General features: G+C 42.7%; 1 protein-coding gene across 3 annotated transcripts in view; it reads left to right on the top strand.

Annotated features, from left to right (window-relative positions):
- Positions 1-23,870, top strand: part of TNFAIP8 (TNF alpha induced protein 8) — a 33,914-nt gene extending 10,044 nt beyond the window's left edge. The window contains exons 1-2 of one of the 3 annotated variants that reach the window (XM_015849981.2): positions 13,633-14,121; positions 22,070-23,870. In XM_015849981.2, the coding sequence (XP_015705467.1) occupies positions 14,091-14,121; positions 22,070-22,635 (597 nt within the window). In that variant the 5' untranslated portion in view covers positions 13,633-14,090 and the 3' untranslated portion in view covers positions 22,636-23,870. Of the gene's footprint in view, positions 1-13,632; positions 14,122-20,162; positions 21,339-22,069 lie in introns of those variants that run through there. The other 2 variants (XM_015849980.2, XM_015849982.2) reach the window with 2 other exon arrangements.
- The last annotated feature ends 286 nt before the right edge of the window (positions 23,871-24,156 follow it).

Genomic DNA, 24,156 nt, shown 5'->3' with positions numbered 1-24,156 from the left:
TGGCAGTATTTTATGTTATTTTTTTAATCCAAAAATTAAAATTATATTTTTACTTAAATTCTCAGTCAGTTGCTGCACTTCTTATTGCATTCTTTCTATAAGAGCCGTAGTATAGAGGGTCATCTGAAACAGAATTAGTTGTGACAGTGATGCTTGAACAAGTTAAAGACAATACACAGAAGTCACTGTGCTTTGCCTCACTTCCCTAATAACAATTGTATTTAATTATCATCAGAGGCAGAGGCTGGAAGCTTGACAGGCATGATACCTGCTTGTATTGTCCGGGATTTTCGGTGACTTGGAGAGATGGCTGAAGTTTATGCTGTTAGGGATTTGTAACATGTGTGTCTCCAGCAGGCTTAGATGTGAGCTGAGGGTAGTTTAAAATAAAGAAGCAGGATTGCAACTGCACACACAGCTGTGGCAGGCAGTGTATGTCTAAATCATGTAATCCACAATTAAAGATTCAGTTTTCTAATCACCAGTACTGTTGAGTGAAAGAGAAACCAAAAGGTGACTGATGTAATTGGTGAAATACAGAAAAAGCAGCGAGATTAATGTTTGGTATCACAGATCCATAACAAAGCACCACTGGGGCTTCCCCTGAAGGTTCGCTGTATCCCAGCCAGGGACTGGAGCGCACTTTGACTCATGTGTAAGGTGACAAAAAGGGTAAATCTGAACTAACTTTTTTTCACGACTTTGTTCTGAAAATCCAGATATTCTGTTCATGCTAAAGACAGCGCTATACTAGGCAAACATTTCAACTCCCAAATTGAGGACTAAATTTTAACACCCGAAGTGATATTTCTTAGCTTATGTCATTCCCCATGAACTCAAACATCCCATCTGAAGCCTCATTAAATTAAAATAAGCTGCTGTGAATGAAATGTCTGAATTAACATTTTCATGCTCAGTTGTTTGTGGTTCTTGAGTTTTGGAGATGAGAAGCAAGGCTAAAACTCATTATTATTATATTCAGCACTTTCCATGTCTCTAAATTTACTGTTGAGTCTATGGTTAAACTTTCCAACAAAGCCTTCTGCTAGAAACATCAAGTGTTCACCTTCCATTGCATGCTGCGCTGTGCTATTCAGTATATGGCAGCATGAGAAACCTGTTATTGTCATACAGAAAATGAACAGAACAAAACAAAAAAGGAAAAATCTGTAACTTATTGTAATGAGATTTTATTTCTCAATGTGATGTTATGAACTGAGAATGAAATATATGTAATTTGCACAAGTATCACCATGAACATTACGTCTGATAGTTATTACATCCTGCCTATCCATAGTGGAGCATGCAATGGCTTCAACTGGCATCATATCTCATGTCAGACTCCAGGTAAATTGGTGTAATGCATCTATGATTCTGTGGTTTCAGCATGGAAGTGTTCCTGGCTAATTCAGGTATGGCATTTCTATACCTTTTTGTGCTAGAGCTTTAACAGAAGGGTGTCCAGCATTTTTCCACTGAGTCAACAGCCTCTGGCTTCACTGTTGACAGTAAAAACTGTATCACATGAACAAAGACTAGAGATCTTTATCCTGTGCAACAAAGTCATTGACCTTTGGGCAGCTAGAAGATAGCTGAGTTTTGTTAAAGGATCTGGGCTAGTAGTAAGAGATCCAGAAGAAAGGTTTAAGAAATCACATCTTGGAATAGGAAATTCTTAAGGGTTGCTTTTGGCTTTAGTTTAGGCAGTGATGCTTTCTCAAGTCCTTCTCTATAGGGTGTGCCTTTCTTGCAAGCATTTCTACCTCTTCAGAAATGCCCAGGGAGGAATTCTTGCAGTGCTATGACAGCTTCCATTCTTGAATACTTCCCTTTTTGATTCCTGGACGTTTTCTTCCTCATAAACATTTGGGTTTCTCAGCCCCACAGGGATGCACAGTCCCTGCTGATGTGCAGATTTAGGAACATTGCACAGCTGGATTTGGAGAGCATGATAGTTGGTGAATGAGCATGTTTTAGGATTATTTCTGATCTGTATACCATATAGGCAAGTGCACAATGTTGCTGCCTTAGTTTATAGTTAAGTCGTGATTTACACAAATGAAAATGATAGCACAGGCTTGTAGCACTCAGTATATTCCATGAGTATTAACATGCAAAACAAAGCTTAGGTCTAAAGTACCTTCCCTACTTTTCATATTCAGGTTAGTTCCCAGTGACTTTTTAATCGCTGAAATGCATGTGAAAAGAGAAATACATATTTAACTTTTGAGGGACTATCAGATATTACTGATGCAATTAACAGGAGCCTTACAGGTTCTCTCACAGATGCTGCCTACTGTTGATATTTTCTTTGTTACTACGTGGCTGTTATTTTTTTAATATTCTTGCTAACCCTCTCTTCGTGGAGGCTTATCAGACATTTTGATCAACAGGCTGCTGTTCAGTGCAGAAAGAGATACTACTTATTTGTTGGGCAACGGCAGTTCTCCTCAGATACAGAAGATATGGCTACATTTATCTTGTTTAGTCAAAATAGCAGTCAAGTCTTGATTGAGTTTTAGTATAAAACACCAGTGAAGCATTAACTTCCCTGTAAAGGCGATTTTAGAGCTTGTATTTATAGTTTCCAGAGATTACAGTGTTATTACAGTTATTACCATGTGGTACCTGTTCTGTGTGTGCCTGGTTTCACTCCTTAACTTCTGAGGGGTTTTCTGCAGGCTGTTGGGAGAGGAGAGCTCTGCTTTCTGTCTCACCAGGAGACCTCAGCACGCAGTTGTGTTCAGACATCAGGAGCCCTGAGGAGAGATGGACAACTTCTGTGGGATGCACAGCCACCAGCTGGTTGGGTAAGGGTTTGTCTGAGCATCAGTACTAGAAGCTGAAGTTCAGGAGGTCCCAGTTGATCTCTAGAGTGAGCCATCCTACTTTGAATGAAGACACAGTGCCACTTCGACCCCAGATGAGTGACCTGAGGCTTTTGCCTCTGAAGCAATGGTATACAATATGTGGAGGTGCTAGCACATTAAATCGGACTAGCTGTCAGTTGTCAGGTTATTTTTATGCCAAGGGGCAGAGCAGCTTCAAGCTGTTAACAGATTCTTGTTTCAAGCCATAGTCAAGGCTGAGTATCTCAAACCTGGTTCAGTTCTGATTTTGTTTAGGACCATTCGGTGAAAAGCCTCAACTTGCTCTGAGTTGGAGGTCAGGTAATGGGCAAAAATGTCTGGCCATCAAATCCATCACTTTACATAGTTTCAGAGTTTTGTAGCATGAATACTATCAATTATAAGCTGTGTTTTGTGTGCCTCTTGAGCTGTATATCTCTGCAGCACTGCAAAAAATTATTAAGCTGTGTTTTTAACCCAAAAAAGAGGTGGTTTGTAACACTTTTTGAAAGATAAATATTCGTATCAGTTTTGATCAACAGTATTTTTTAAACATTTTCCTCCAAACAGTGATATCATATTGAAGAAAATTTCTGGCATTAGACCTTGCCTATTTTAATGCAGTAGGTTCCTGTTTCTTCTCACCATTTCCCTATGTGTTCACTGTTGAGCATTCACATTTCTTCTTAGCATTGAAATTAATGCCAGAAATCCCTCATGACAAACAGGACTGTCTGTATCTTCCTTACACTCAGTAGGACTATGACCCTGTACCCATGGGTAAGATAGACTTGGCTTTTTTCACATGCCTGTGATCTTGCATTGAAATTTTCCCTTCCTCAGAACCTTGATTTATTTTGTTTGATAAACCAATACACACATAATATCAGACTTGGAAATATCTACATGTGGAGACTGCTGTAATTAATTTTTGTAGGAGTTTTGAAAGTAGGTTGTGCAGTGGCTGTTGAAGAGGTGTTGTGTGGGTCAGTCACAAGTTTGAAGGTCATATGCAATATAAACCACAGAGTGAAAACCACAGTGTATTGTGAAGCCACATTCTCCAGAAACATGTAAACTGGATGACTTTGGTATTATGTTGCCCAAACATGTTCAGGTAAGATTCTACCAGCTTCTTCCTGATTCTAGGAGTATGTTTTGTTATGGAGGTGTTGGAATGATCTGTTTTGGAAAGGCATTGTATCAGCTTTGAGTCAAACATATTTATAACGTGGTCTCAGAGTGCTACATTTCACCTCTGCTTTTCTGCTCCTCTGCTGGGCTTGCTGCCCTTTCCAGCCTGCAGTCAACTGCACTGAGATCAAGTAAGTTTCCTTGGGTTTGAAATCTAATCTGAATGGGATGGCTGCATAGTAAAGTGAGCATATGAGCTCCTTGATGAAAAGATGTTGTTTAACTGCCTTTGGTTAATGTGTGTTCTTTTAGCTTCACAGCTGTGGGAAGACAAATATGTCATGTCTGATATTTGATAAGTGATGAAGTATTTTTCTTCACATTCACCTGGATGAAAAATTGGTAATTCTAAGTTTGTTGAAAATACAGATCGGGATGTGAGGGGAAATGTTACAAACTTGGACAGCACTGTTTAACGTGGCTGAAATGTTTTGAGTGGTGAGAATTCATCTTTTTCATGGGAAATGTGAAAGAATTTGTACACTCATTTAGGATGTAAAGTTTTAAGGCAAAATTTAAGGAGAAAATATGTATTTTTACTTTTGTTTTTTATTTTCTTAGAGTTCTGATGCCATGAATTGGCAGATGTCTCTACTCAACAGTGGTTAAGCTAGAATATCCTAATTTAACCTACACTGCATCTGTAACGCTGTGTTGACTGAAAGCAGGGCATGGAGAGAGCAGCACTGTGCAGTGCTGACTCAGGTGATGGCACATCACTGTGTGCATTTTGATATGCTGGCTAAACACAGGGCTCTGAATAGCAAAGAGTGTAGCCGTGTTTTCTGTTTCTGTTAAGGAGTTTGAAAATAAAATCCTAGAACCATAAAATCATAGAATCATAGAATAAGCAAGGTTGGAAAAGACCTAAAAGATCATCCAGTCCAATTATTCACCTATTACCAATAGCTCCCACTAAACCACGTCCCTCAACACGATACCCAATTGCTCCTTGAACACCTCTGGGGTTGGTGATTCCACCACCTCCCTGGATAGTCCATTCCAGATGGAATCCTTAGAGCTGAAAGGACTTTTAAAGGTTATCCAGTCCAACTCCCCTGCAGTGAAACATTCTCACTGTAAAAGGCTTTTTTGTTAAAGAGGGGAGAGGTACGTTGGATTTACGTTTGAAACCATTTCTCGTTGTCTTGTCACCACAGACCCTGCTAGAGAGTCTGTCCCCTTCTTTTTTACGCTCTTAGATACTGACAGGCTGCTCTTAGGTCTCCCAGAGCCTTCTCTGCTCCATGCTGCACAGCCCCAGCTCCCTCAGCTTGTCCTCACAGGGAGGTGATCCATCCCTTGGGTTGTTTCTTTGGCCCTCCTCCTCAGAGGAGAGACAGATCTGTGTCTCTCCTGTACTGAGGACTCCACATCTGGATGCATCACCGAATGCAGCCCAGGCCAGCCAAATGGTTGGACATCCATGCAATTACACACAGACCTTTTCAGCTGCTGTGTTGTGTGCTGCCTAACTACATCGTAAGTGCTCAGTTCTCAGCGTTTTCCATTCCTGGTGAAGTGCATTTAAACCCTTCTGTGCGAGTTACAAATCAAATGCTGTTTTGGGGTCACACGTGAAAGCGGTCAACTTCTATATCTGCACGTTGTATCCGGTCCTGCTCTGTTCCGAATAGTGAAACAAAATGCACCTCCGAGACTCGCGCTTTTCGAAGCACTGTTGCCACCTGGTGGTGTTGGCCAAAACTAGCAACACGAGCTAAAGAACTTGGCAGAACAAGCAGGAGGACGTGGTTTGTTGGCTGATGGAGCTTTTGCACGCTGCCTGTGGTGTGTGCAGGCAGGAGGGTGGTGTTGGGTGCCTGTTGCAAAGCTGGGCACAAAAGAGGCCTGCGACGTGCTGCTCCACCTGCTCATGTAAGCTGCTGTTCTCTCTACTGTTGCCAGATAGTGTAGTCTTTTTTTGGAGGCTTTGCATCTGCACAATACTTTCAACTTTGTCATATGGCAGATGAATATCTGGAATGCGTGTTGGTGGTGGCAGAAGGTGTGGGTTGCTTCTTCTCTCCTTGCTCTTTTTGTTCTCGAAAATAGCCAGAATTACCAACTTTACCCCAGCAGAGGAGTACTTGAAGGAGTCTTCTTAAGCCTGGGCTTTCAGCAAACCCTAAACCCTTAAGACTCAGCTTTCAGCAAACAAGACATTGAGTAAAATGTCCAAGGAGTCCAATTTGTGTTACATTGTTCAAATCTCTTTTGTGAAATTCAATGCTTGAAATAGTTTGTGAAAGTCTCCGAATAATCCTGTGAAGTGCTGTTTGGTTTGGCCAGGCCCCAGAGTGCATGCTTGGTTATTTTTAATGCCAAAACATTTGAAGAGCTGTCTCTAAAGTAGATAAAATTCTTCAAGGGTTTGATTTGCTTTTACTAAATAAATTAAGTTGGACTCCAGCAAGAGCTCCTGAGCTTTTTCTTTAAAGTGGAACTTATGGCTGTCAGTCATGATCCAGTACTGATTTTTTTACTGTAACGCTAACATGTCAAACAGAGCTTACAACTAAAATTTGCCTGCATTGCTCTCTAGCTTAAGCTTGTTCAGTATTGGGGAAAATTAGCAATGTGTGTATTTTCAGTTGTTATTATTATTATGTTAGAAAATCACTGAGATTTTCTGTTAGAGGAGTAATGACTTTTAGTTGTAAACCATAGAATCACAGAATGGCCTGGGTTGAAAAGGCCCACAGCGATCATCTGGTTTCAACCTCCTGCTATGTGCATGGTCACCAACCACCAGACCAGGCTGCCCAGAGCCACGTCCAGCCTGGCCTTGAATGCCTGCAGGGATGGGGCATCCACAGCCTCCTTGGGCAACCAGTGCGTCACCACCCTCTGGGTGGAAAAACTTCCTCCTAATATCTAACCTGCACCTCCCCTGTCTCAGTTTAAAACCATTTCCCCTTGTTCTATCACTATCTACCCTCATAAACAGCTGTTCCCCCTCCTGTTTATACACTCCTTTTGAGAACTAGAAGGCCACAATGAGGTCTCCTTGGAGCCTTCTCTTCTCCAAGCTAAACAAGCCCAGTTCCCTCATGGTTCCTTCATTCAATGGATTGGTATTTATAAAGAAATAAATTGGAAGTTGGTTTAGGTTAAAATTCTCCCAGCCAGTAAATGAGTAGGAGAGGTTAGTGGTAAGTGCTGCCTTCCTTATGCAGACTCTGCTTCCCTGTGCTGCAATAGTGAGGCAGGAAGAAAGATGAATGCTGCTGCTTTATTAGAGTTGCTCAGACACAGGAAGCCTGCAGTGCTGATCTCATAACCATGACTTAGTTTTGAAAATATCACCGTACTCAAGATGAGCAAGGGCTGAAAATGTTTCTTCTGCTGTGAACAGTGAGGTTTTTCAGATTTCCTTGAGTATTGGGAACTGGTTCTCCAGCACTTGTTCAACAGCCTTAGTTAATAATTTCCCCAAAGATATCTCATTCTTAAGTGCTTTTCCAGATTCCTAATGTGGCTTCAGTATAAGCTTTAGGCAAATAATAAACTGATTTAAGACCTATTTGGAACATGCAGAAATCAATATGGCTCTTTGTATGAGTACCACGTAATTAAGTACATCTGGCTTGAGAATGTAAGCTATAGCTAAACTGAATTTTCAAAGAACAAGCTCTGGATAGGTTTAATATCCACTTAAATCCCTCTTTAAATCTCTTTAAATTAAGTTTGAAATCAAGTATTATTGTCATAGCCTGATATTTCTCAGTCTTGCTTGATTTTAAATTTGATCTAGATGAGTCTGTATTTGATACATGAGTGGTGGTGTCACTGTTTGCATGATTTGGCATTAAAAAAAAAAGGGGGCATAGTTTGATTGTTACGTATTAGCATAACACTTTGATCGCTGGCTTGGAACTGGAACACAGCCCTTGCAAACACAGACATGTGTTTTCCCATATGCACACTGCTTTTATGTGAACAAAAACCTTCCTTTTTTAAGATCATATCCAAGTTTTGGTTCTGACAGCATCATTACAATGCCTTTTTGAAAAGAAGAAAGTGCCATATTAGCCATAGAACTTCAGTTGTGCTGTTTAAATCATACTGTAATTTAACCACTTTGTTCTCAAGCTCTTTTTCACTACTGGCCGTGCAATATTAGATTTTCTGGTTTTAATTAAAATATTCCCTTCTAATTAAAATTGTTCCAGCACTGTGTTTTGATGCATAAGCATCTGGCAATGCCTCTTTTCTTTTGTCTTGCTGAAAGCAGATTAGCTGTAAGTATGTCTTCTTATGGGTTATGGTGATGCTGTTAAGTCTCTGCCTAGCTTATTGATTCTGCAGTAATCTGAGGAATCTAGGTTGCACTGCTGAGCTCTTTGGCATTCATGGGGTGGTTAGTACTCTGCTGTCCTGTCAGGCTTTCTCTGAAAATTCAGTGATGCAATTATTTTGAGCAAAGAAGTGAAGGGCAAGAACAGGGTGATATATTGGATACCAAGCATAATAAGGACAATGGTGAGGAGTTGTTTGGCAGTGCTCGGGGTTGGGCTTTCTGTAATTTGTTAACCACGTGGTAGAAACAGCACCTCAGCACCATCCAAATAAAATAGGGAACTGGGATGTGAAAGTTGTGCTGTGTGTTGAAAGCAAAACCTAATCCCTGTCTGGATTATCTTGATATATCTGTGCGATGTCTGGTTAAAGCAGCAACAAATCGGTTCTTGTAACTTGTCCTATCAGTTATGTACTCTGTAAGAAGTGCTGTTAAAATCGCGCTGCTAATCAAAACTCTTTTTAGCGTAAAATAACATTAAAGCCCAAATTAACAAAATTGCATAAGAGCCGGAGATTGTTTTTGTTGCACTCTTGCCACACAGGCAGCAAATATTTCATTCTGTTTTGCAATAATAAGAAAACTGCAGATGTTACTGCTCTACCTCTTGTTTAGGAAATAAATTTAAAATAACTTCTTGGTTTGCTGATTTGAATGCATGTGTGTGGCTGTGTAAGTGCAGAACTGAAAGCAGGGGAAGTTCGATATAATATAAGAAAACTGAAATTTTAATGTTTCACTGTGCCTGCCCTCTCTCTGCACTTTTCTTCTTCATAAGCCATGGATTGATGAGGAGTGCTTTAGCTGCTAGAAACCACGTTCACAAAATAATTTTGCTGGTGGCCAGTTGAATTGAGCTTCCTGGCACAGACTCAATTATGTGACCTCCTCTGTAGAAGAAGGATGTAGAAAACAATCAGCAGTGCAAATAAAGATATCAGTTTCTAACAAGTAACTGTTTCTAATTTTTCCTTCACTTCTTAGCTCGCTCTAAGTGTCCCAAACAGAATCTAGTAGAGGATTAGCAGTTTTTATCGGTTTGAAATCTGCCTTGTAATACAGTTCTCGTGTGAATTAAGCCTCTCTATTGATTGTTTTTGCTCTTTTGAACTGTTAGTTAAAATTCTCCCTGGAAATCTGAAATCCCAAACTGCTTTTAGCACTTACGAGAGTAGAATTCTCTATCAGCTGGAAGTAAAACATGATTTTGCCAAACATGTCCAAGGTCTTCATTATGGAACCTGGGGAAAACAAATGTCTAAGACAAAAGTATGAGCTTTATGAGATTGCATGCTCATGAGATATACTCTGCAGTTGTGTGCAGAAGGCATTAAACAAGATTTTGATTAAAAAAACATACATGCTGTTATGTTTATAATCCTGCTAAGAATTCTTGTTCTCTGAAATTGTCTTGTTGTCTGGAATTGTACACAGTGCTGGTGGCAGTCACAGCAGGGACTGAGCAGCATGAACACTTGCAGGGTGTGAGCTGAGAACCTCAGGATTACTTCACCCACAAACCTGTGAGCAGAATGAGCTGGCCCATGCTGAGAGGACCTGCTAAAACCCATCCAAGGAGATGGACATCCCCTGCCTCTTATGCCATCCCTTTACATGTACCAGTGTTGCTTTGGCTCTGATGGCAAAAAGACACAAGAGAGGAACTGTGGAAGGAGAGAAAATTCTTTCTGTGGTGCTTGCATGAAGCCTGCAGCAGGAAGTCTAACAAGGGTATCACTGCCCTTAGCAGTCATTGTGCATCATGCATGCCAGGACACAGGTAATGCCAGCCTGCACCGCTGCTGATGTCCACATGCTCCATCATGCCAGGTGATGCCACATGCTGCAGTATGGAAGTGGTGTGTGTGCATGTTGGTTTCCTGTACAGCAGCCACAGCTGAGAGCTCCGTTTTTATGTACCTGGGATGATGCCTGGTAGGTGGGTTGGTTTCTGCATGGCAGGAGATAAGAAGTGCTGAGGAAGGCAGCAGCTCCTGAGAGGTGCCAAAAAGTGTGTGTTCCGCTCTGTGCCAACAAAGGAGGGATAAAAATCAAAGATCTCCTTTCTGAAAATCTGCATCTTCAAAATCTGCCCGTCTGGAAAAAATAAAGAGACTTGCAGAAGATACAAGAAAGGACCAATGGACCAAGGCAATGGCCTGCTTCTTCTCCTTGATTGTAAATCAGTAACTAATAGAAAAAAATGTTTCTTTTAAAACCTCCAAGTTAACAGACACTTGCTGAAAAGTGCTTAATTTCCTTATGATATCACACTGCGGCTTCCAAGCTTTTGAATGTTAACTATTTGTTCTCTTTTCTCATTACACGTACCTTTTATCTGAGGTACTGCATGAGTTCCTATTCGTACACTGCAGCGTGTCTGGATATTGCAGAAATGTTTACGCTGTTGCACTTACTTCAGCTCGGGAAACACTGTTTGAGAATTGGTGAAACGTTTAAAGCAATGGATGCATCACACCATTCCTCAGTGTGTTTTGTAAATGTTGCCCTACAGCTTTAGGACCACGGTGCAGTGTAGGACTTCTCCTTGCTTGTCATGCTCATTGCACAGCAATCTCATTTACTTCATCCTTGGCAATTACTGGAAAATACAATCTTTGACCTGCTGGGTGTCCTGGCATATGGGAATCCTCCTTGTGCTTCTGTGTGTGCAACTCTTTAAGGGTACTTCTCTTTTTATTGTGTGTGTGGGATGCCCAGATGTCCTCTTCCTCAGTATCAGTTCTGTCATGTGGCTTCAAACAACTGTGCAGTGCACTAATAGCCAGCTAAAAGACATACAGTTGCTCATAAAGAGAAGTTCTAGACAGTTTACAGGCTATTGGCTGTAGCAGGGAGTTAAAAGTTGGGCACAGACCTCATTTTTTATGTAATAGAAACTTGCAAGCTCTTTAATATGGTGTTCTGGAAGAATAGCAGTTATCACCAGAGAATGGAAGTTACATTAATCAAACAGAGAGAGATTAAAAATAGATAAATAAATCCACGAGTATGTGAGGTGTGGACTGTTGCCATACCGCTTCCTTCTCGAGAACCATCGTGCTGTGTTTTCTTCTGCAGAAGGTTTATTCTTGCTTCCATATCAGCTGCCGCTTCTTGAAAGCTTCTTCCTGACTCTTTTAATTCAGTGGTGCTGCTTCCTCTTTTTTGTGAAACTACCCATTGCGGTCCCTTTCCACATTTCAGCACTGAGCTTCAGTATCTTGTCAGTAATTTCAATGCTGGTTTTGGTCTAATATTCTTTCTAAATTTAAGTATTTTTAAAACATGCAATAATATTTTCCTGTTAGGTTGGGCTGGCTTTGTGCTGCCATAGCTGCCTGTCCTTTAGCGGAGTTGTTTTGTTACTTCTACAGGAGCTCTATTGAAGTTTATTGCAGTTCATTCACAGATTGCAGAATCTAAAGGATAATGTCCTTATGATCTACTGCCATTAGAAGTCACTGTTCAACACAAAATCAGAAAATCACCTCCCTAGATTATCCTTAGTCTGAGGAATGGAGTTGAGTGAGGAGACATCATCTTGACCCTGTAGGGAAGAAAATGAAGTTAAACATCAGCATTTTCTCATCTGTCCCAACAGCTCTGGAGTTTCTGATATTTCAGAAGCATAAATATGCTGAAGTTGTTGACTTTTAGCCACGAGTCTCATTAACTTTCCATGTCTGCCCATCATCTCTTGCGAAAATCTGTTCCTGGAAGGCTCGTGGTGCCAGGTGATCTCCTGGCTACTCTGCCAGCACTCCCTTCGATTTAATCTAAGGACCCCACAGGCTGTTGCAGTCTATCTTGGTCAGTGTGACAATTCTTCTTGTTCCTCCTCTATTCCATATGGGTTTTTTTGGGTGGTTTCAATCTCTTGTCCACTAATTATACCAAACCTGTGGTCGGGGAGCAGCAAGATGTTGAGGAGTAATTTCATTTTTTTCTTTTTTAATTGAAAATGTGGCTTCTTTAGCTAGTTCAGTAACTTTCTTTCTATGATATCATTTAGGGCTTTCATATTTGCTTTCATTCTCTGTGCTTTGAAGGGTGCAACCACAGCCCTTTGGCACTCCACTGGAGCCTATGAGACCTGTGGGAGACAGTTAGCTGCTGGAGGAATGATCCTAGGAGATGTGTGGAGTTGTGTGTCACCCCAGTTCTGCATTGCCAGGTGCCTTTCAAATGAGCTCTTAGCCATGGGAGAAGTACATGGCAAAAGAAGTGAAGAACTGATATGAACCTTCCCAACACAGTTTTGTTATTTGCAAGACCATCCTTCCTGCTTAGATCATCTTTTGTGAACACAGATGAATGCTGCAATTTGATTTGCTTCTATATTTTGCTCCCCCCACCTCCCCCATCCCCCTTAATTATTTTGAATGCAGCCCAGTTTTGTGCAGCTCAGAGCCTTCTGGTTTCATCTTGAAGTACATCTTAACTAGGTTCTGCAGAGAATTGCACCTCTGCTGCCATCTCAGCCATAGCCCTTCCACTCTGCTTCTGTCCCATTCACCATACTAAAAATAAATTCAGTGAATAAGTAGGAAAATACAGTCCCTTCTGACTGTGATTTCACCTCAGACAGAGCCATTTGGAAAATCGGCTTGCTCATTGTTCCCACTGCTTTTGTTCTATGGGTGCATGTTCCGTCCTGTTGTGTGATGAGGCGGTTCTTGGAGGGGACCCTTTCTCTTGCTGGGTTGTACGACAGCACTGTGTGCTATTAAAAATGATGTTGGAGCGGTCTGTAGCACACAGGCATCAGGTGGTTTCTCCAGGCAGCAGAGGTGCATTGCACTGTTCAGGGTGACTAAAACCACGTCCTTGAGCACAGATGGAAGGCAAAAAATGTCAAGCTTCAGCTTGGGCTGCCTGAACAAGACTGCTGCTGCTCCTCACCCTGTGAGCATTCGTGTGGTTACCCCATGATAGCTGGTGTCATTGAGGATAGTAGGACAAAAGATTAGGCTGGATGTCAGGGGGAAGTTCTTTGCTATGAGAGAGGCTGGAATAGCTGCCCAGAGAGGGTATGGATGCTCCTCTGTCCCTGGAGGTGTTCAAGGCCAGGTTGGATGGGGCCCTGGGCAGCCTGGGCTGGTATTAAATGTGGAGGTTGGTGGCCCTGCTTGTGGCAGGGGGTTTGGAGCTTCATGATCCTTGAAGTCTCCTCCAACCTGGGCCATTCTGTGTGGATACATTACAGGCCACATACCAGATAGTAGCTGCTGTAGAAGTTCAGGCTTTGGAAGCAGTTAAGTTAGATGTAACTGCTGTGGTTAGCAGGGCCCTGTCAGTCAGCCAGTTGCTGCAATCACAGCCTGTTCTTTGCCAAGGGATTTTTTTGGCCCCCTGTGCTTGATTTCTCATACCCCGCTGGCGAGCTGTAACAAGTAAAACTCCACCCTTTCTAGAGACCAGGGAGATTGAAATGCATAACCAGCAACTGCTGGCAAGGGAAGTGAGCGTTTCTGTTGAGGTGCTGCTGCTTTTCCAGACGGCCGCTGGTGTGCTTGCTCCAAAAGGGGCGGAATCTCCTGAGCTGCTGAGCCCTGATTTGCTGAATTCGCAGACTTTTCCCCTTAAAATCCCAACCCTCTTTTTTTTCTTTCTTCCTTTCCTTTTTTTTTTTTTTTTTTTTTTTTTTTTTCTTTTTTTTTTTCTTTTTTGTTCTCCATTTTTAAAACTCGTTGGCTGGTAGCTCCGCAGGGCGCATCTCGGCTGCTGGTGCCCGTTTCGCCATGAGCCTGGAGGCAGACGACTCCCGGGAAGGTAGGGAAGTGGCTCCGCCAGCTTCTGGGTGCGCAGGGGACGGTGAGAAGTGAGCGGCAGTCCTGCATGCACAAAATCACTGCGTGCAGAGAGCCGGGGATGTCTGCCTGCCCCTGGCAGTGGCCTGGTGTGTGCAGATGGCAAAAGCAGTGGGTCTGAGGCTGGAAAGAGGAAGATTTTTGATGGATTTGGATGTGTTGTATCTTTTAACAAAAGAAGAAGTGGCGTGGGGGGGAAGCGAAAGGTCGTTGTTTTGGGAATAGGTGGATCTCACTTCCCCGCTGGGCTGTAAGCAGTGCAGGGCTGAGTTCTGCCTGTGGTGTTGGGCGGAGGAAGGGGCTTCCTCCGAGCTCCTGCCCACAGGGGCTGCTGGTTCTGGAGGGGAGCAGGGCTGGGTGTGGGTTTCTTAGGACACAGCCAGCGTTTCAAGGCTGTGAGTAGACCTTGCGGAGGCTCAGACTGATAGGGATCCAGTGTGGCTCAGCAGGCAGCCGGTAATCCAGGCGCTTTGCATTTGGTGGAAACAAGAACTTTCAGCTGGCATTCCCCTCACGTTCTTACAACTTCCCCTGCTTCAAGAACAGTGTTACTAGGGACCTCTGTCTGCTTGCTTGCACAACAGTGTGTTTTCTTGCTGTCGGTTTGGGCTGGGTCAAACTTAGTGGTGATAATGTAGTAGAACCCAGTTAATAATAGAGGGTTACAAAAATATCCAGTTTTCTTATTTAGTTCACCAGTTTTCACGTTGAATGAACAGGGGAGCTAAAAGGCAGCATTTCAGAACAGAAAGAAAAGTATTCCTCTGTAGAAGCTGCTTGAAACAAGAATGTGTAAGAAAGAATGTGTCCATGTGAACGTTCCCCTTTGGTATTACAGGAGATCAGCAAGTGTGTCCAGCACTCGGTTCCAGCACTCTTACTGTACTTAAGGAAACTTCAGACAATTTTACAAACTTGGCTATATTTGAAATATAAATTTTCCTTTTTAAAGAAACCTTTTGCCTTCCTGGATGACTCAGAATCTGAAAATGCATTATAAAAAGATTTGTGTCTTTCTGAGCGTGTTATTTTGTTTGGTCTGATCCTGCTTGAGATGATGAGATGCTCGTGCTAGGAAGAAAGAACTTGGAGCAGGTGGCTGAGATAGGAGAGGAGGATAACTTCTTGGTTAGTTATCTTCAGCTGGGAAGATAGTTGGGGTTTTCTGCACTGTGATTTTAATAGGCTGGAGTTGAGCATAGGCACAACGAGTAAGCACTGTGGGAAGATGAGATGAAGATACCAGAGAGAAGAGTTTTCAGTCAGTAAATGCATTCCTGGTAACTCATTCCCATCTCTGAAGGAATCATTGAGGAGTGTGAGAAAAGGGTTTGGAGCACGGGGATAAAACCCGTATTAATAGCTGAATTTGTAGTGGTGAAGTTCTTATAATGCTTTGCCTCCTGAGATTGGACACGATGTGAAAGATAACTCTGATCCCAATACTGAAAAACACAGTCCAGTGCCTGTGCAGTGGTTTAGTGCACACAGCATGAAATAGACTTCCAGAATCCTTCAGCTGTCTTCACTTCACTCACAGTAGAGCTGTGTGCTTTTTGCATAAGGGAAGCTGATACTCCACGACTTGAAACGTGATTTGGAACTCAGGAAGTAATCACCAACAGCATTATCATCTTGTAACCCATTTGTCACAGTGGGTGGTTGCTTGTTCCTGTGAGTGCAAAACTGAAGGTCTCCTTAAAGAGAAGGCCTGATTTACCCACAAATTATGAGGCCCCAACAGGGGATTAGTAGGTAAAGTTCTGTGACTGCAGCATGGGAGACAGGCTGTATTCAGGTGATTATAAAATACCTCTTACTAACAGTTTGGCATTCTGTATCATCATTTCTGTAGGTCATTGCAACTTGCTATCAGTAGGGCAGCATAAAGGCAAAATATTTAGTCTTAGTGTGGGAAAGATAGGAGTGGGAAAGAAATGAAGTTTATGAAAAAGAAGGAATAATTATCGTCTGGACATGGTAATGTGTTACCACAGACTTCCCAGGAGAACAGTGCCAGAGATGCAGATGGGTGCAGTTAAAAGCAGGAAGTCAGCACCTTAGTGAAGGAGAAGTGGTGGGAGATTTGGAGGAGATAATGTCAGGTACCCACTCAAATCATTTTAATGTAAGGTTTCTGATGTAGTTTGGAGGTGTGTACGTTTAATGAAGCAGGGTACAGGAAGCCTGATAAAAGGGACTTGAGGACACAGATAAACTTCTGTGGTCTGTAATATAGCTGCAGCAGCTACTTCTTCTTGTAGGCACTTGCCACTCCCAGTCAGAGCACTCTGAAAGAACGGCTGGCTTTGTTTTCCTCACCCAGACAGGGCAATCTTCGAGATAACCTATCTGTGGACAGATTAGATGGCGACTTGGTGGCAGGCGGACAGTTGGACTGGATGAACTTGGTGGTATTTTCCAAACTCTGTGATTCTGTGACTCCTATTACCTCTTCTGCAGGTATATTTTTTGCTGTGTATGACATATGGAGTCCACGCTGAGCTGCTATCTCCTGTAGTGCACTTCGCTTGTCTTCATATCCCAAGTACCATTCCCTGTGTAGTGAGGGCAGATGGGTGAGCAAGGTGGTGATGTGAATAGAGACTGGGGCACAAGCACTAGCTGTGGGTGGAAGGCTGCTTTAGGGAACCACTGAAACTCTGAACAGGTTAATCATTTAGCTGCAGTTGCTGGGCTGAATGCTAGGTTGCCTTGAGAAAGATAATTAGGATAATTATGCTTACGCAGTCAAATCTTTTAATCCCCTGTGAACTGCAGGACTTATGTGTTTAACTGGGAATAAGGTGCTGTTCCTTGAAGAGAGGGCCATCAGCAGGGAGAAGCAAAGACAACAGTAGGCTGTGGGGAGCTTTTGGAGGTCATCTGGCATGATCTCCCACTCAAAGCAGAGACAGCTTTGAAGCTAGATCCACATTTGAAGTAGCTGAAGCTGCTTAGGCCTTTTGTTGGCAGTCAACTTATTGATATCTTCAAGAGTGTTGCTTCCACAGCTTCTTTAGCTGCAATATTGCCTGCTTGCTCTGTGAACTTATTCCTGACACTGAGTGAGGATTTCTTCTAATGCAATCCATCTGTTGCTTCTTGCTCTTCTGTGCATCTCCAAGAGCAACCTGGCTGCACGTTCCCCATAACCCCTCAGTAACGAGATGGATCTATTAGTCAGCTGTCCTGTTAGCTTATTCAGGCTGAGCAAGCCCAGCACTCTCAGCCTGTTCTACACAGCATGTGCTGTAGCTCCCTGATCATGCCTTCTTGGATAGGCTTGAATGTGTTAGTTCCTCTAGCAGAGAAGCTAGGCAGGAGAAAACTGGACACAGTGCTCCACTGACAGGAGGATGACGTTTTGTTTTAAAATGCTTTTTTTTAAATCAATCTTCCTTCATTTCCAGGAGTTCGCCAGCATTCAGAAAAGCTGCAGCACTTTGACAGTGCCATTTCCAAGTTCAGGAGCTGGCTAAACAAATGGCTTCTAAGAATACTCAGTATTTTGTAATCCAAAAGCCAGTGATGTTGTAAGGAAGAGCCCAGGCACCAACAGCCACTCCTATCTTCAGTCTGAATTCATCCATCTTTTCTTTCATTAGTAACAATTACAGAAGTTGCTGCCTTTCAGTTTTTCTCTTGTTCTGCCACTTTTCTTCGTTGTGTGAGTTGTTTACTTTTAAGAGCATATGTACAATTTTTATTCTGCAGACACACCCCTGTAATGACTTCTGAATAGCAAAAAAAATGGTGTGATTAATGATGTACCTGTGTCTGCCAGTAGATTGGTTCCTTGTAACCACTGCGTCAGCACAGACCTCCAACTTGCTCTCACTTGTGCCCAGCCTTGTTCTAGGTGAGGAAGGGAGAAACTGGGAAACCTGTCTTTTATTCTACACCAGTGACAAAAAGCCAGTTTTATTTGCACACCCATTGTTGTATATTTTAGTTTGACATTGCAATACATGAGGGCTGCTCTGAAAGTAACGCCTCCTATTTTACTATGTTGGCCCATGATGTCACAGGTGGATGTTGGCAGGGGTTGAACCTTCCTGCCAGTATTCCATTCCATGTTGTTCTCATGTGACAGATGGCAGCAGAGGGGCAGTCCAACAGAACGGTGTCTGGCATGGACGTGTAGATGAAGCAAAGGGGTGTGACTGAATTCCTGAATTACTATTTAGTTGATATTTACAGCATCTAAAAGCAGAATTGCTATTGCTTTCCTTTTATATTTTACCAGACATGTTTTAATAATGTTAATGAAAGCAAAACCAAACTGAGTATCTAGGAAGACTGGTTTTGCTTTTACTTTAGAGTTTAGGCGCTCTCCTCAAGTGGACGATGGGAGAGTAAGACACAACCAAAGCATAGGCTGCTCACCTTGCTCTTCCTTCAGCCTTGCGCTGAAGAAGAGGTGCTGGTGGAATGCCATCCTGTCTGCAGGATGCAGACAGTGGAGCACAGACTGACGCCTGCAACAACACAGGACTGGAACTAGAAATACAGGAAAAACGTTGTTCATTATTTTCAAAGTCAGTGAAAGACTCACAGACCTTTCTCTCATTTGAACTGTCTTCTGCTGTGGCTTTCTTTACATGCTATTCAAAGTACGTGCTCTTTGCATTTCGACTGTGAAGTTGCTGCTTGTTCTAGCAATAGTTCTCCCTGTTCCTCTCGGGCCAGATTGTTTTCTTCTCTCTACCTTGTGGGCAGGTATCAGTTAATTGTATTTTTTTGCTGCATGTATCTGTAACATCCTCTTTTTTTTACTTCTCCTGGGTAAAATTGAGTCCCTTCATGCACTGAGATTTCCCTTGGCCTGCCTCTCACTGTGCTTTTCCTCTTGCATTCAGCCCTATATCCTGTGCCTGCAGCTAAGGTGTATTTTGCTAATGAGGCATTCCCATTGTTGGCATGGTTCTGAAAGCAGCTGGATATCTCTTTTTAAACTTGTAGCTTTTGGTAAAAGATGCAGTTCTAACGGTTTGATTATTTTATTGGAAATGCCAGTTGAGTTAGGAAACTTGAGACTTGGCTTTCTGCAGTTTGGGAAATGTTTCTGAGGTGGGACAGAAAACACAGATTATCTGCACGCTGTTTGCTTGTTCTGAAGGAATGACCTGGAATGTGCTTTATTTCACGTGATAAGGTTGATGCACAATTGCTGCTTAGTGTAGATATGGAGGAACTCAGTGCAGCCAAGAGTTGAGATCTAATCCCTCAGCACCTGTTGGTACATTCCAGCAGGGATGGGACATGGTGGCAAAGGAGTGAAAGGGCTCTACTTTCTGTGACTGCTGAGTTCTCTGTTTAAAATCCAGTAAATTTTAAAATATGCCTAGAAGTCATCAGAGGTTAATACGATTTTTTTTTTTTTCTAATTAAAGTGAGGCTATTCATAGAATCTCAGAATGGGTTGGGTTGGAAGGGACCTCTGAGATCACCTCATTCCAACCCTCTGCTACAGGCAGGGACACCTCCCTCTCGACCAGGTTGCTCACAGCCCCATCCAGCCTGCCCTATGCTTCCTGGGGAGGGGGAGTATCCACCACCTCTCTGGGCAACCTGTGCCAATGTCTGACCTATGAATTAAAGTACATACAGAGGCTGTAGAGGAAAAAAAAAAAAAGCTTTCAAGAAGGCTTTTTGAGTTTCTGCATCAGCTTCAGCATGTGTCATGTGCTGCACAGGGTGGCTCTGGGAAGCAGAGTCATGTAAAACCAGAATAACTTGTTGGCATAGGCCGCTCTCGTGGGACTGCAGTACTGCACATACGTTCTTGTTGGTAATGGCATCCTTCCTGCAGCACCATCTGACTTTAACCTGCAGCATCCAGCTTGGCTTCAGGTTGTCTCCTGACCTCCTCCTCTGGGGAAGCAGTGCTCCAGCCGCAGGGCATGCTGCTGCCTCTCGCTTCAGTTGCAACCTGCAGCCTGTGCGGAGGCAAGCATGCTTGTCCACACAGGAAGCCAGGCAGGAAATCACTTGCCACAGTTCTCAAAACTGTGTGGTGCGGCCTTTCAGATGGGGCCTGATGTTCTCAGTTGGTGCTGTCACTTTTCTCCTACATCTCTTTTCCTGTGTCCTGTGTGCCTCACCCAAAGTCCCCTGTGGTTTCTGGAGCTTGCAGAGAATTAGTGCAGGACGTGCCCCGCCAGCCATTAAAGTGAAAGCAGTCTCCAGTGGCTGCATAACAGCTCTGTAGTCTAACTGTACACCGACATGCCGAGTACATGAATCAGAAATGCAACCCATGTCAAAAAGTTCAGATCCTGGTTTGCCCATGGTATTCAGGGTTCACTGGAAGATTTTTATTGGGTGGTTCTATTTTATTTAATTTTTAATGTCTATCCCTATGACAGCAAGCTTACAAACATTCAGTGACTAAGTGTTCGTTGTCAGTATGCATGAGATGGAGTACACTGAGCCTGTCTGCTGGCACCACTGCAGCTACAGTTTCCTGTTATCTTACGGGAAAAAATAATTGTATCTTGGCTTAAAGCAGTGAAGTCATCTGATTCTGTGCCGTTCTTTCTTTAAGTATGTTTTCTTCTAAGCGTTGAGAAATGGGGTGTTTGGTAATAGGTATTTGCCACAGTACAGAGGGAGAAATACTGCCTTCCATATGAGGGGAGAATGAGCTCCGTGCTGTGACAGCTTCGTAGTGCTTTTACACCGGGCTCCTGAGAACTCATTAAGATTGAATTGTCCATTTGCACTAAAAGTTCACATTCGCAGCACAGACTTAAGGAATAAAAAAGTAATCTGCAGGACAGCACCAGGGCCATGGCCAGCACTTCATGCTGGGCTGCTTGCTCCAACCCACCCTCCCCAACCCAGTGTGGCTCCCTGTTAGCGGTGCTGCACTGCTGCTTGCTCAGCACTGCAACTTCCTTCCAGCTCTCTGTTAGAGGAAGTGAAACCACTGAGACGTATTTTTACGTTCTGAGGTGCCAAAGTAAAATGAAGCGTTTCGGGCTGAGGGGAAAGGTGGCTGAGAAGAGTGGCTGCTATGGAGAGTGGGAGGAAAGCGTGTCCGCTCCATGATCACCGATAAGGGTGTGATAAAGCACGTGCTGCGTTTAGCAGAGTCATTAAGCTCTATACTGAGTTGTTTTTCCTTGGATACTGCCGTCTGCATTGACAATTGCAATTCCATTTGCGGAACGAGTAAGTAATTGCTTTTATTAAGAGGAAGTTTGTGTGCCGAGTCTGCAGGAGTCCTGTGAGCGTCCTGGTTAAACTCAGCTTGACTGAAGTGCTTGTAGCTCTTTCTTACGTAGGTGGTGAGGGAAAATAAAGCTTAGGGAACAAAAGCAGCTTGCAGGTATCTTTTGATTGACTGAGATGCTGAAGTGTGAAATTTATGCATTCTACCATTCAGCTAGAAAATGTGTACAGCCGGCCGGTGCTGTATTGCTGAGACCTTAATAAAGGAGTTGTAGTTTTATGTTTTCAGATGAGGTTGGGGAAGAAGTAGGGGTTTGTGTCTGCTTGTCCCGGAGGACAGCCTCCTTCCCTTGCCTGTGGTGGAGCAGACTCCTTGCCTAGACTGTTTCCAGACTCTGTGTTTACAAAGTAAACTTTCCTTATGCCAAATGCATGTGAGTGGCTGAAGCTGGGCCTGCTGGGGCTGCAGGAAGGCAGCAGCCCGTCCGTGAGCTGCTGCAGGAGGTGCAAATAAATATAGTTTTGCAGGTAGCTCTGGGATCTACTTTAAATGTTCACAGAAGGGCCCATTAATGAGGTGGTATAAGATCTTTCTGCAACTCTGTTCATTAAGATTATATTATTTCTGCTGTGATTAGTGAGATGAATGGGTGGACACGGAGATGCTCCTCAAATAGCAGGTGTGTGATGAGGTATTGACTACCAATTTGTCTGTTTTCTTCCTTCCCCAGTGGCCACGGATGTCTTCAATTCGAAAAGCTTGGCCATTCAGGCCCAGAAGAAGATCCTTGGGAAAATGGTGTCCAAGTCAATAGCAACTACTTTGATAGATGATACCAGCAGTGATGTGTTAGATGAGCTCTACAGAGTGACAAAGGAATACACACAAAATAAAAAAGAAGCAGAGAAGATCATCAAAAACCTCATTAAAATAGTCCTCAAATTGGCTATTCTCTACAGGAACAATCAATTTAATCAAGATGAAATTGCGCTGATGGAGAAATTCAAGAAGAAAGTTCATCAGCTGGCGAAGACGGTGGTCAGTTTCCATCAGGTGGATTATACCTTTGACAGGAATTTCTTGTCCAAACTGTTGAATGACTGTAGAGAGCTGCTTCATCAGATCATTCAGCGTCACCTAACAGCGAAATCGCACGGACGTGTCAACAACGTGTTTGATCACTTCTCCGATTGTGAATTTTTGGCTGCCTTGTATAATCCCTTTGGACCTTATAAACTTCATCTGCAGAAACTCTGTGACGGGGTCAACAGAATGCTAGATGAGGGGAACATATAAGCACCTGTGCTAAAGTTGACTGCCCGTGTGTTGTTTGTAGGTGGAACACTGTTGATTTATGAAGGAATAAGGGAGCATGAAAATGGGGATTTCTTTTTTTCTTTTTTTTTTTTATATTCTGACAAATATTTCAAAATGATCTTTATTAAACTGATTACTTCTTATGAGCTATCCATTGCTATTTGCAGTCCATCTGGAAGAAAGATGGCACATTACCTTCTTTTGCTGTGCTTTGCCCATGGGAACGGATGGATAAACAGAATAGAATAGAAAGGTCCAAGTAGGGTACACAAAACAGATACAGAAAACAAACTAACTTGCTGTCAGACAATCCATATATTTATATAAATATTTATAAGCCACTGGTGTCCAGTAATGTTGGTAACGTGGTGTCATGGTACACTCTATGATATCTTCAATTTATTTGTAACATTTGTATCTGATCGATTTGTATTCTTTTATGCTGTCTGCACAGATCACAGCTTCCTAGTTTGCCCCTGCAAGACATTCAGTTTTGCATAACACCAGTGATGCTGTCACAGTGTCTGAACTGGTTTTGTGCTTCTCCAGCTCAGCAATGTCTGAAAGGCCATCAGGTGATCCCAGCAGATGTACACAGATGCTTTGTTTCCTTTGATTGTTTCAGGAACAATAAGCTGCAGTGAAGTAGCCTAAATGGGGGGAAAAAACACTCCCTAAACAGAACCTGTGGTACATGCATATGAAATTGTAGGGTAAAACACAGTGACTTACTTCTGCAGTTCCTTAAGATTGTTGGAATCCTGCTAATATGGCATAATTCTTTCAGCAAAGGTCAGCTTATTTTACACTTTGGGTTTATGTGCATTCGGAAAGCTTAATGATCTGAAAAATAAATTCCAAGCCAGTTTGCTTTGTTTATAGTGTATCTAACAACAGATCATTTTGGGGTTATATGCTCTTGAACTACTGGAGGAGTGACATCTTGAATCAGTTTCTGTTCTCATCTCCCCTCCTACCTTTCATCCTTCCTCTTCCTCCCTCATCTTCTCCCTGCCTTGCCCTTGGGGTAAATAAATGTGACTTCCTAGACACTGTAATGTACTTAAAAGTGTGAAGTTAATACATTTCAAACACCTGAAGACTTTTGTTAGAAAGCATATAAAGAATTTGCAGTTTATTTAATTGCCAGTTTTTTGTTTGCTGTTTGCTATGTCTGTTTTAATGAGTAAACCAAAGAATATTTGCACTCTGAACTTTTCATGTTTTTTTTTTTTTTCCCCCTCCCTGTTGCAGTTTGAATTACAAAGAAAGTACTTGGAGCATGCAGACAACCAGAACATTACAGTCTGAGATATTGCTTCAGCATCCCACGTCAAGTTTTAGAGTACAGAGTTCACTTGAAATCGCATTAGCTCAGTCACTAGGCTCTGAATAATCCCCAGAAAGACACCAGAGGTTTGCCAGATAAATGTGTGTTCAAAACACAGACTCCTTCTGTACAAGCCATTAGAATACAAGAGGGAGAGCTGATTAATATAC

Source organism: Coturnix japonica, chromosome Z, assembly GCF_001577835.2.
Source record: "Coturnix japonica isolate 7356 chromosome Z, Coturnix japonica 2.1, whole genome shotgun sequence".
NCBI classification, from domain to species: domain Eukaryota; kingdom Metazoa; phylum Chordata; class Aves; order Galliformes; family Phasianidae; genus Coturnix; species Coturnix japonica.
Note: the sequence above shows the minus strand (reverse complement) of the source record. Positions and strands in the feature narration are given on the sequence as shown.